This window comes from Magnolia sinica, chromosome 13 (genome assembly GCF_029962835.1).
Source record: "Magnolia sinica isolate HGM2019 chromosome 13, MsV1, whole genome shotgun sequence".
Classification (NCBI taxonomy): domain Eukaryota; kingdom Viridiplantae; phylum Streptophyta; class Magnoliopsida; order Magnoliales; family Magnoliaceae; genus Magnolia; species Magnolia sinica.
The window spans coordinates 16,052,800-16,066,686 of NC_080585.1; the positions used below are offsets into that span (position 1 = coordinate 16,052,800).

At 40.3% G+C, this 13,887-nt stretch overlaps 1 protein-coding gene across 2 annotated transcripts in view; it reads right to left on the minus strand.

Moving 5' to 3' along the window:
- Nucleotides 1-463: 463 nt before the first annotated feature.
- LOC131222966 (threonine--tRNA ligase, mitochondrial 1) overlaps nucleotides 464-13,887 on the minus strand; it is a 62,048-nt gene continuing 48,624 nt past the window's right edge. For both annotated transcript variants that reach the window (XM_058218229.1, XM_058218230.1), the window contains 5 exons: nucleotides 11,182-11,274; nucleotides 10,854-11,075; nucleotides 5,212-5,283; nucleotides 2,872-2,943; nucleotides 464-789 (listed from right to left, as the gene is read on the minus strand). In XM_058218229.1, coding sequence (XP_058074212.1) covers nucleotides 694-789; nucleotides 2,872-2,943; nucleotides 5,212-5,283; nucleotides 10,854-11,075; nucleotides 11,182-11,274 — 555 coding nt within the window. In that variant the 3' untranslated portion in view covers nucleotides 464-693. The remainder of the gene's footprint in view (nucleotides 790-2,871; nucleotides 2,944-5,211; nucleotides 5,284-10,853; nucleotides 11,076-11,181; nucleotides 11,275-13,887) is intronic.

Sequence of the window (13,887 nt, forward strand, 5' to 3'; positions counted from 1 at the left end):
GGCAAGATATCAAGTAGAGTCATTGGAAAACTCGGTCCTCAAGAGTGACTCGCCACTGAGTTGGGAAGACTCATCAACTCATTACCTCGTCGACTAGTTGGGACTCATAATGACTCAAGCTGAGTCAGCCTTTCGAGCTGAGTCAAGTTTTCAGGATTTTGTACAATGGTTAGCACTATAGGTAGGTAGGCACATCTTTTTTCTTTTTTTTGTTTTTTTGTTTTTTTTTTTTTTATATAACACGCGCTCACACCGTAGTGGGATTTCGCCATTTATGGATACTCGAACACTTGACCAGGTGTTGAAACTCCTGAGAGTCTACCACCGGAGCAAGAGTAAGGATCCAGGTAGGCACGTCTATTACGTCCTCAATAGATCCTATTTTAACAAGTCCGGCCCGACCATTACGTCCTCAATAGATCCAATAACATAACTAGAACAGATGAAAAATAAATAGAGAACAGAGTCTAATGAGGCTCTTAATGCCGTCTTTTCTCTCTTTCCAACACGTTGTTGAGCAAAATACATGGAAGTAAAATTCAGTATCCTAGATTATGGTTCAGATCCCAAAATCACCAATGCCACTTTACTGAGTATAGCTTATATGTCGAGGATAAATAAATTTTTAAAAAAATATTACCAATTTCTCTCTCAGTTTCCTTTGTCCCTTTCACGAGGTACAGTTGAAAGGAGTCAATGGTAAGCGGCCGCTTCTTCTCTAAAGTGTGTAAGGAGGTCCTCCATGCTCATCACCCGATGGTCTGCCTTGTCTCTAACCCGCATGCTCACCTGCAAAATTTCCAGCCAAACATGAATAAACAGGGACTTCAGTTTCATACTTGGTTTGTGGTCAGCCGCCATGCCAATCAGCCATCTGAAGTTGAAACCTACACTTTACAGTCGTAGTGTTTCTGAATTTGAAAAGTGCGATTCTTTTTTTCCTTCTTCAGGAGCAAATGAGAAAATACCACTAATGGTTCTCTTAAAATTTTGAGATTTGCCAGCCCCACATGCAACTATATAAGATGCAAACAGTGCCAACCTGGAAGACATATGTGACATCTCTGAATCTAAGGAGTGCATGATGTGGGCCCCTACATGAAGGCGATCATTGCAAAAATCAGGCCAGTCCACTCACAGGCAGGCACCTCTATACAGAGTGGACATTTAAAATTTGCCAAGTGTCCAATTCAATGTGTATGTGTGGTCTGCTTGATAAGAACAGCATGATCTTTAAAGACGATAAGCTTCAAGCAGGGACCACCTTATGAATAGACCAGGTGCACAACGAGTGCCAGGTTGGAATGATGGCTGCATGGGAAAGGTTCAAGTGAGGGCGCTTGTAGTGTTGTCATATGCGATCGCATAAGCACTAATGCAATCACATACACCATTTTGGAAGCATATACCATAGTGGCATGTGGTTTTATAACCATAGTAGCATATGCGATGCTTTATGCGATTATGTCATCACTTATGTGATGAAAAAATGTAATTTTTATTCTTATTTTTTTGGGGGGGTAAGGGGCTGAGCGATGCGCACAGGACCCTTAGGTCGCATACAACCGCTTATGCTATTTGACAATAATGGGCACTTGTTTGGCTACCATAACTGAAACTGACAACGGACGCCAATGAATTCTCTGTTTTTCCATAGGATGGCCAAGAGTAATTGTGATAACAGATGGACCATGATTGAAATAGTGCATCAGCAAATGATTATCAAGGACACAAAGTGGACTGGCCAATACACTACTAGTCCTTCCATATTTTCCAAGTAAAACTCTACCAGGAATTTGCCACAAACAATACTTTAATATAGAGCAGTGCATAAGGTGGCCCCCACCTGTGAAGATGACCTTGCGGAGAAATCAGTTCCATCAACATCAAGTGGATCGCATTGATACCAAAAGAATGGAAGGTTTGCAACCCACATCCAAACTCATATTGTCACCTTCACAGTGGGAGCCACTTTGTGAAACCTCAGATGTCCCACACACTTGCAAGGGTGGCATGTATGTGTGTGGAGAGGGATGCAACTATAGGGCTGGCAACAGGCAGGGATTGGTGCTAGCCTGATCCTGGTTCCCTAAACCCTGGCCTTGGCCCTAAACTGGCAGGAAAGGCCCTGGCCCTGGCTCTAACTGGGCTGACCAGGCCGGGGTTGAGATCTCAGCACGATGTTCGGACTGGGCTGGGCATAAGCCAATGATGAATGACCCCATCCAATCATCACGTGGGCCACCATCATACAATAAGAATGCACAGTTTAAAGATTGACCCTCACCCATTCACCATAGCCAATGAGGAATGGACCGGTCCAATCATCAAGTGGGCACCATTATACAATAAGAATGGATGGTTTAAAGATACGCTCACCCATTCACTATACATGTGACACTCGTAAAAGTTTAAAAGATTCTTCTATTGGAGTAAAAGTTTAAACGCTTGATCATTTAAATATTTTTTAAGGGTTAGCTCTGACCTTTTTAGCCGGGCTTCGAGGACTAAGGCTGGGCTGGGGCTAATGCAGCTCAACCCCGGCCCAGCCCTAGCCCGGCCCATCACCACCCCTAATATTGGCTAAGAGACCACCCGGGGCCCAGAATGCGGAGAGCAGCAAATGTGCATCCACCATCTGAATTTTGGGGAGCAGGTGTCATTTGGCACATCCCACCAAATGTGGATGGAGGGGTGCACTAAACAGTCCCGTCCTCAAAGAAAAATGTGCACTGGAACGAGAATGGATAAGCAGCCGAAGCTTTCTCCTATCAGCATTTTTAGTCTTTGCAAAACTAGCTCCATTATTCAAGTCAAAATCATAAAAAAACCAACATGTCAAACCAAGGACACAAGCAAATAGAAATAAACCTGTCCAGTGTTTGCTTCCTCCTCACCAACCACCAATATGTAGTTGTACTGCGCCAATTGAGCTTCTCGTACCTGCAACAGACAACCAAAGTAAATAAGTACAAGCATAGGTGCATGTGAGAGATGAAACTCGTAACAGTATAATAAACAATAAATAAGTAGTAAGGAGAAGGCCTTAAGTCCAACTGCTTGGACTATAAGTTACCATCCACCCAGCAGATGACTTTCAACCTTTCATGTGGGCATGTGACATCCAACCCATCTAAGAGGTTGTCAGCATCATGAGGATCATCACCTAGAACAAAAATCAGCCACATCCACCCATCGATTGGACCACACTTGCATTTTGTTATTTATCAATGGCTAGGCAATGTTTTCTGTGGTGTGGCCAACCTGAGTGAATGGGGCTGTCTTTTGCACAAGGCGATCCTCATGGTGAAGTCAACATATTGGAAGGGTTGGATGTGGTGCACATGACAGGTTGGACGTTATTAGCTGGGCGGACCATAAATTATAGTCCAACAAGTTGGACTTTACACCTTCTCAATTATAAAATAAGAAGGCATATCCAGTGGAACCCTCATGGAAATGCTACTGGCAAGTGCAAAACTCTGTGCGCCAAGCTCTACCAATGAGAATACCGAAGACCATTGCATGTATTTCATTTTATGTAATGCCAGAGTGATTTATGAGTGAAGAGGTGTATGGCCATTTGCTAGGTCTTCATCATGCACTAAGCATTAAGCAATGATTCTTTGCTTTAAAAACTTGAGAGGATTGGGTGCCCATGTTAAACTGATTAGCACACCGTAGATAATGATGGTCTTGTAATCAACAAAAACCTAACTATCTTTTTTTTTGCCATGTTGGGGTTATCTATCAACATGAATCTATGTTCACAAGTACAGTAATTTGTAAATATACTATTTTCAACATGCAATCTTCTTAACCTAAGACTTTCGCAGAGGTACCCTTTAAACGGTATTTGCAACAAGCCATTAAAAAAGAGAGGCTATGGATACATGAGGAAGTATTATACAAAGGCCAGTCAAAAGGCAGGAAGGTTGCAACCGGAAACAAGTAACGACATAGCAGAGACCGGCGAGCTGTAAAAAGCAGAAGCTTTTGATGGGTTTTATTTCATTTAATTGGTTCTCAGCAATGTAGCACTTTACAAGGATGACCCTATATAATTAGTGTTCAAAATATCACAAATATTTTTGATAATATAGGCTGATATTATCTCCATTGCACCTCAGCAATACAGATACTGGGGATTATATAGGCTGACATTATTGATAATATTGCTCAGGTCTCAAGATATTCCCCACGGCCCTTTGAAATAAATACACTATATCATTGATGCATGCAATAATATCACCAATATTATCAATCAATAATATCAATCATACCAGTCTTAATACCTGTGAAATTCCAGGAGAAAAAAAAAAAAAACCTAAAGAGAATTTTTTTTCAAAATTTTATCGGGGGTCTCTTCCTACGGGTGTTTTAAATTAGTGCATTATATGTGTTGAATAATTGCATTATTTCTAAAAGTGAATTAAAATCACCATCACCATCATCTTCACCTAAGCCTTACTCCAACTAATTGGGGTTGGCTACAAAAATCCTGTACCGCCATTCCACTCTACTTGAAATGCCAAATTGTTAGGATTCATGATAAAAATAGTGCCAGAAGTTTGAGACCAGCTGACAACTTGATGCAACCCTCCTTTAACCCGAGCTTGGGAGCAGCAACTATACATTAAAATCATATTTATTAATTAAATGTTTTTATCCGACAGAGAGTAGTTTGGACACCTATACAATGGAAACCTATTTTATATAGCCATTTTTATTTTTTTTTTACCCAATATTTTTGAGTCCCAGTCTGTAATCATGTGTTTTCTAACCTTCTGAAGCTTCACTAAAAAACTTGACCACCATTTTCCTTATGTTTATCCAATGTGTTCCTTTGACATCGATACATTCCCCAGTATCTGTGATATTATCGACGATATCGATACACATTTCCATATCCGAAGGGTCTGAAACATATAACAATAATGATAGATAAAACTATATATATATATGTGTGTATACAGCATGCAAGAACGAGGGGTGAACCTCATAATTATCATGCTGAAGCTGATTTACTAGCTTATATAACATCATTTCCACTTATAATAGAAAAATAAAGAAGTACATTATTTTGAAGTATTTTATTTATTGATTGATCCACAAAAGCATAGCTTATCAATAAAAATATAGTTACCATTCAAATACGTACTGAGAAATTAAATATTGCACAAACAGTCTTTAATAGAATAGCACATGTACCTTCTTTTGGATCTTCCTGTCTGTTGTATCAACATCAACATAATAACCTGCTTGATGAATCTGATCCCGTACCTGTGGAAATGTAGGAATAACATCAAAATCCATTCAACTTCTACATCATGCAGATAGAAAGAGGTAAAACTCTTTGTTGATATTAAAGTTCTCAAAAGCATTGTGTCCTAGATCCTTGACGTTTATATATATATATAGAAATTACTATCTCAACTCCAAGGAGCATTTTCTGGAAGGCTACTCAACTTATATTATTAATTTTTTTTTTTGAAAGATAACTCATATTAAAGAAAAAGGAGAAGAAGAATAACAGATGATGAGAAGGCCTCCATTGCAAGTACAAGGAAAAAGCCAAAACATGACCAAAAAGTCAGGGAAAAAGGAAGGGGGGAAAAAAAGATCAACCTGCATAAAAGGACTCCCAGGTGGAATGGATTCAAGGAAAGAGACATCCAAAAAGTAAGGGAAGACATTGCCCACCCTGTAGCCATGAAAAGGATTCTCCAACACAGCATGTCAATCTGCCAAGACTTGCTTGCAAAGTTTCTACAACATCTTTCATTCTAGATTCACCAAAATACGATAAAAGGAAGCATCTTCCAAGACCACATCTTCATGAGAAAAAAGCGTTGTACGTCCATACCACATGCAATTCAGCAATCAAGTGACAAGAGAACCAAACAAAATAGAAGAGCCTTAAAAAAGGAATTTCCACACACCTCCAGATGCCACACAATGGATATTTGTCAATTCTTCTGCCTCCCATAAAGCACATGTTTGGAATCCTCCTGCAGCTCCTACCGCATTTAGGACTTCCCATCCTTTATTTTTCACTCCCCAGATGGCATCCAGAATCTTTAAATCAAAAGCTTATAGTTTAGTTTCTTGGATCATGAGAATCTGAGCTTTATATTTTGCACTTACCTTTCTGACATGATTCTTTTTGTCCTAGCTTCCCAACCCTCGAACATTCTAATTAAGAACCTTCATTGGAAACTCAATTAGAAAACCCTTCCCTTTTTGCCTCCAGACAAGGTGTTGTGCGAATCACACTTGACTGTGAATGCCAAACTCAACAGCTCTCTCAACCCCTTAGTATTCTTCCCCTTAGACCTATAATTGGGGTTTTGTATCCTTCTGACTGCCTCTGCCTCCATGAACTGGATGAAAGCATAAACATCTTTGTCACTTGTTCCAAAAGATAGCCCTATTTCTTTCCCCACGCGGTTTAGCATATCCCGATACAAGCTAATTCCTCTTCAAACATCAAATAATCGCCGACAAAGGACCAGGAAGGGTCTTCAAGGTAAAGAAGTGGAGATGTTTTGGTCACTTAAACTGGAATCTCCCTGGCTGCCTGAAGGGGAGTTAAGTCAAGAGCATTGAGGGCATCATCGAAGCAGTCAACACTATTCACGTCATCCAATGGATAGAAATACTCCGCATCCTCCATTTCTGAAGCTTGTTCTTCTGCATCAAAGCTCTCTTCAGATATGAAATCGAAGCTACCTGGCTAGGCTACCACTAGTTTGTAGCTTGGAGAATAAGAATCTTCTGTTGTAATGGGGACTTTGGCTTCTGACGGTCTCAAAGAAGAGGAACTTGAGATCTCAGCTAGAATCCCGGGAGTTTTGCAAAAGAAGCCCCCTACCTCTCTATTTATGAAGTTAGCTCCAAGGTGGCTCATATGGCTAAATAAGTCGTAGTGTACATGTGACTTCAAGGCTTGAGCAATCTCACGTGTAAATTGAGGCACGAGCTTCATTGAGCCGACATCCTCCCTCCCCACTATACAAATCAGGGCCATCGATTGCTCCTCAATTTCGATTAGCCCTTTGTAAGTGTCAACAGCACCAATCACGCCAATTCCCGACGGTTCCTCCAAAGGGGAAGAGGCATCATTGGTAAAAGCAACTAGCACCTCCTCTTGCCACCTCACACCATCATTTACTCTCTCCAGGGCACATGTCACCCCTTTTACTACGCCTGATTCACACGCATCAATCTGAGCCTCATTTCTGTCTCCGAACCAAGAACCAAAACTGACATCTTCCTTCTGCACCTCCCCGTTGTTCCCAACTGTACCTCGAACCAAACTCTGAACCTACAAGGTCTCCCGAGCCTAGCATACAATAGCCCCTTCTCCATTTGAAAGACATGGACCAGAGGCATCCACATCACCCAGTTCACCTACCCCCGTATAGTCATTCCCAATGAGGGACACGTACCCTCCCTCATCTACTATGGAGCCCCTCTCTCTCATCCATGTGTCCTTCTTCCTTACCCCCCCTCCCATGCTCCACAGGAGCTCCAAAACCGTGGTCCATCTTCCTAGACACTCCCCGCTCCACCCACTTCCATTCAACCACCACTGCACCTCTTTTTCCACTCCTCTCCCAATCTATGTGGCACCCCCAGTCCTTTCTCCACCAACTTCTAACCTCTCTCCTCCCACAATTACAGTAATCATCTCAAGGTCCCGCAACCTCAAACACCTACTTACATACATCCAACTTCCGAGCGGCACTAATATCCTCCCCATTAGCTGTCGAGGGGTCAACGTTGATAGTTTCACCCAGGCATGATCCTTGCTTCTAAGATGTCCGTGACCCACAACTCCAATAATATCCTCCACAATAAAATACCGTGCGTCTACCCACCTTAGAAGGATTTTTCAGCCCATTTGTGAACCACCATTACTGGACCATTGTTGAACAATACACCTACTGCTATGATCTCCTTCAGGTCAATGTTGAGCCTAGCAGAAACCCAACGCTTGGACTCTCCTCATGCCTTGATGATGACATCTTCCTCCTACAATCTGCAACAGGCTAGGAACCACCCTTGAACCTCCTGAATCAAAGATCCCTTTCTTGTTTGAACAAACAGGAAATGCTGCAGAACGGGCCCGATCTTTTTCAGTATGTTCAAATCCACCCTAACCACCAAAACCCCTTCCTCCAATTCCTCCCATGCTCATCCCTCTTCTTTCTCCTTATTTTCCAACCCTGTCTGAGGTTTCTCATTTCTTCCTTTCAATTATCAACCACCACTTCCACAAATGATTTTGAGACCCAGACCCCCTTCCCACTCCCCCCTCTCCCCTCTCATCCCAAAACCAAACCGCTTTGAAGAACTCCGACAACCAGACTGCTCTCCACTACCTCTCCTACGACCCCCGCACCTTTGTTAGCCCTAGCACTACTCCATTTGGAACCATCTAGCAGCACTCTACACCGTCCGTGGCATTTGGCCCATGATGTGCTTTGTGAACCGTTATCGCCCTACCCTAAAAAACCTAGCCATGCAACTGATCAATTGCTCGAACTAGTTTTCCCCTTGTCTGCAATAGCACAAAGGTGAAACCCCTAGGATTCATCATCTTCCTATCCCGAGGGACAGCCACATCCATTACACAACCATTTTGCCCAAATAAGCTCTAGAAATGGCTAACCGACTAAACCTGGGAAAAGCACTCCAAAAATAGGGTTGGGAAGTCCCAAATCGAGCGCCCTATCTTCTTCCTGGTCAACACGACCTGCCAGCCCTCCTTGTTTTCCTCATAGTCTTGGATCTCATCCACTTGAAGCTTTCCTTTCCCTTTTTCTTCTCACCCTAACCAAATTTCTCAGGCACCCCTCGATATCACAACATCTGCACAAGGGATGAAGATCTTTTTCCCTATTTTGCAAGTTCAGTCTAGAGAATTGTTGTTGGTTCCCTATTCCTCAAGAAGATCCTGGAAGATCTAACGCCAATGGGTTTTGTTTTCCCTCAGGCACATCTTGAGATTGGACATTATATATAAAGTAAAACAAAAAATTTGTATCATCAAATAATGGCACCCCACTTATACAAAATCAAGGTCTGAGGACAATATACATACTCCAGAGTTGAGATCAGATAATTCCTCTACCAACGTGCTTGGATTGAAGAAAAAGAGGTCAATGGGGGGTGTGCTTCAAGGCCAAACAAACCAATGCCTTTCAACCTGTGAATGATGAGCGAAGTGCCAAAAGCAGTAGGGGCATACTTGGTACCATGCCATTAGTCATTAAGAAAGTTAACTGGTCATAGTACATGGACTCTGTGGATCACCGATGCTACATTCGCATGTATGGAGGCATTCGGGAATGTCCTACACAGTCTAGGAGTTTGCCTCCTAAACCAATTGTTCTTTAAGGAGAAAAACAAGGCAATGGCTTTTGACCTATGAATGATGAGCGATGTGCCATAAGCAGTAGGGGTATACTTGGTACCATGCCATTAGTCATTAACAAAGTTAAATGGTCGTAGTACATTGACTATGTGGATCACCGACGCTACATTCGCATATAAAGAGGCATTCGGGAATGTCCTGCACAGTCTAGGAGTTTCCCTCCTAAACCAGTTGTTCTTTAAGGAGAACATCTACCTTCTTTTGTTGGGCCAACAAAGAGGCTTCTTCCTTATCATGGGTGCAGTTTAATTTGTAGATATACCATAAACCCACTGTCATTTCTTTTGCTTCTCATAAGGAGGTGAACTAAATAGAAGATAACCTAGCTGATACGAGTCTCCCTCAATAACTTGGGTGTGATTGGATCTACAACCAAATAATGGTTGGTGGGGCTTCTGCTGCAGACAAATATGCACATTGCTTGCGGCAGTCTGAAAAATAGAGCCCACTTATGTGGCCTCCATTTTCCAGCTCTTTTCCACTCCAAAACACAAGTGAGATAAGAATGGGCAGGTCCATTCTTCTCTTTCTTGTGATATTGAAGTAGCACAACTGACGACCTTGGGAAGTGTGAATGCATAAACCTATCCGAAGCATTTTGTCTTCTCATGCTCACCATAGCATTTTTGTGACAATTTCGGCTCATAGATGATTATAGGCAAAACGATATATATATATATATTAAAATTATCTCTCCACATAGTTACCTGAAAACCAAAAGACATCTAGAATAAACAGGCAACTCTCTTGACAAGTTACAAAGCCAAGTAGCCATCGTTGAAATCATAAGATCTGCACTCTACTTTTTTCAGAAAATATGGATATTTATCGATAAATATACAAAATAAAGATGATTAACAGTTAAAAGGCGATGCATAATTACAATTTTTTAATGATGATGATAATTACAATTTTCAATTAACTCAAAATCAGAAGCAGATTTTTCCTCCACTGATAAGAAAAATGGAATATAAATAAATGGGACTAGACGAGCTGGTTAAGCACAATCGGCATAACTAGCAATTGCAGCTAATACTTGGTAATAAGTTTCAGGATAACTTAGGAACTGATTTTTGTGGTCAGCATACGGAATGTGCACTAATATAAATATATAACAAAATAGGCACATTACGTACAACCATAAAATGCCTCAACACACAGGAAAAATGGCTGTCCAGCTTATCCTATCGATATGTATAAGAAACAAGAAAGATACAACTCCAATAATTAAAACCAAAGGACGATTAAATAAAGCCTAGGATCCAAGCCGACAAATACCAAAAAGTCCTTCAGTTGGACTCGAATGAGAAGTATCAGAGGACGTCTTCAATATTCTCAATGATAAGGATTATCGAGTTCAAGGACCATAAAAGAAAGGCTAATGATATGAAATTCATATGACTCTGCTTACCTGTAAGGCATATGGTTGAGACTTCTCTGACACAGGGCAAACAATGGCTTGACGTGGGCTCAGCCAGAAAGGCCATTTTCCTTTATAATGTTCTAGAAGAATTGCAAGCATACGCTCAACAGATCCTAGGATGGCCCTGTGTATCATCACAGGTCGCTCCCTCTTAGCTTCATCCTCTGCTGAGAATGATAACTCGAAACGAGAAGGAAGCTGAAAATCAAGCTGCAACAACAGAAATTCATGAATTAAGAAATAAACTTGTAAGAAAGCATTTAAAAAATAAAAAAAAAAATTAAAAAAAAATAAAAAAAAAAAGCACTGCCCAAACCTGCAGGGTGGCACACTGAAATTTCCTCTTCATAGCATCAAAAACACTAATATCTATCTTTGGACCATAAAATGCACCATCGCCTTCATTTATCTGCACATAGAGAATCAACAGATAAGTAGCAGAATAGAAAGTCACTCTAGAGAAGAAAGATATTGAGAAAATACTGCTAAAATCTACAAAACCCCATTTTAAAAAATCAGGAACAAAACTATCTGAGCTAACAATTCAGAAGCAAAGTTGTCCAATCACAATGACTTACATCCTTGATAAACAAAATCTACTACACTTACAAAAGTGGGCTTTGGCATTATTTTTTAAAGCACAATTCATATTCTAGAATTTGAAGGGCCTATTTGATTGTGAATCTTGACACCTAAAATAAAGCTCTCTTCTCCAAACGTCGATGTGTTTCAGAAAACATTCCAATCAAAACATGCCTATACCTCTGTTACATTAAATTCAGTAAATAATATTACAAATTACCACGGGATTTCTAAAATCATTTAGTGATTTTATTTCTCTAATTACCGGTTTAAATTTCAAAGTACTGATTTTTAAGAGCTTTGAAATGTATATTGTCTTCCCTTAGTATGCATAAACAAAAGATGGATATGATGGCACTTGGTAGTGTTCAGCCCTTTCCCCTGCTTTTCATTAGAACCAAGCTTCGTGGCGAAGGGATTTCTAAAATCATCAAGTGATTTGATGGCACTTGGCAGTGTTCAGCCCTTTCCCCTGCTGTTCGTTAGATCCAAGCTTTGTGACCAAGGGATTTCTAAAATCATTTAGTGATTTTATTACTCTAATTACCGGTTTAATTTTCAAAGAATTGATTTTTAAGAGCTTTGAAATGTATACTGTCTTCCCTTAGTATGAATAAACATAAGATGGTTGTTAGATCCAAGCTTGTCACCAATAATTTCAAAAAATTTATGAATTTGAGCAAATATCATAATATTTCATCCCTCTCCATCAAGAATTTTGCGAAATTCGAGCCTCCCTGGGTACAAGTCTATCACAATGGTGCCATTGTAGATCTTTCTCATGTTGTGGAGATGGGCTTTGTTTCTATAACTTGATTGTAAGGGCTTTCTCACAAAAGCTTGATTGTAAAGAGGCTTGGAGCATAAAGACTGGAGCAATCAATTATCTTGAACAGTAGTAACACATCCTTTTATCAGGACTCCTGCTCTACCAGAGGTATTGAAAGACTTGAGACAATTACAAGTCCTCTTTGTTGGGGCCTCTTAGTCATCCAAACATAGGCAACTAGAAAAGTATAATTAGTTGCAGGAACTTTCCAGCCAAGTTGCCACTACTGCCATGGAATCGTGCTCCCACTTTCTATACATCCAGACTCCCTAACCTTTGAGAATGGCAGATAGTTCACACCAATAATCAAATATGTTCCCCATGTATTGGGCAACTAAAACATTACCTAATGACAGTTATTAAATGAACAAACCTATAAACCCATCATATGCAAGGTATAAAAAAGAAGAACCAAACAATTTATGCTATGCCTGGAATTGTGGGAAAAAGGATAGAAAATTGTCATAATTATCCAATGATGATTTCCCCTTGATTCCAAGTTTAGGATCTTGTTTGGATAGCAAGTGAAATTTTCACATTCCTCTCACAATGGTTCCCTCATATCTTGTGCTTGAGAATTTGACTATGAAAAAGGGTAATGATTGCTGTGGAACCAAAACATTTTCTTTGCATTTCAAACACAGTGAAATATCCTATTACGGGAATTTTAATTGAATAACTAAAAGAAAGAAGCAAAAACACAAAAGGGGCGGCAAGATGGCGACCCGAAATTACATAAGAAATTCCAGATTACATCGCTTTAATTTTGAAACACATTGAACACCAGTACTAAGAATCTGACTAATTGAAATACTAATGAAATGTGTCCACCCCTACGGACCAACGAATTTTTTGACCAGATTGGAACTATGAAATGCAAGAACACCTGTGAGAGTGTGTGATCTCACTGCCAGTCCCAAGCCTGAATAGAGGAGGATTGTGTCAGGTTGGCAGCCAGAGTGAAACTTCAGCCACAGCTTTTATCATGAATCCTAACAAAACAACATTTCAAACTCATGTTGAGGGGAAATATGAAAAAAGAATCGTGTAGCTGTTCCCAGTTAGTTGGGAGAAGGCTTATTAGATGATGATGATGATAACCGAACTATGAAATGTAAACTCAAGCATGAATTTGATGAACTCCTAAACAGTTAATATGGCTAGCCCATTGAATAATCAAGATGCATAACAGAGCTGAGTCTTCCATACAATAAGGAGTGTGGCGACATTCTATCCTCAATTCAAAATAAAAATTAACAATTGACAATTATTCTTATTGCTGTCCTAAAGGCTAGAATGCTGCTATAAACCACCAGACTTCATTTTGTTAGTTGGTGCCACAAGGGGAAAAAAATTAGATGGCAGCATGCCAAAAATTAATGATATAGTCGTCCAGAGACTCAAAGACAAAACATTTAGGGTGTTCCAATCATTTTTGTTGGAAGTTGCCACAAGATATGCAGATTTATCATGTTAAGAAGTGTTCTTGATCTAGAAGAAAGAATGTAAGGAGAGAGAGAGAGAGAGAGAGAGAGAGAGAGAACGTGAGAGAGAGTGAAGAGCTCTAATGCTCACAAGCATCCACCCCTCTTGTTTTTTTTAGTAGGGCTT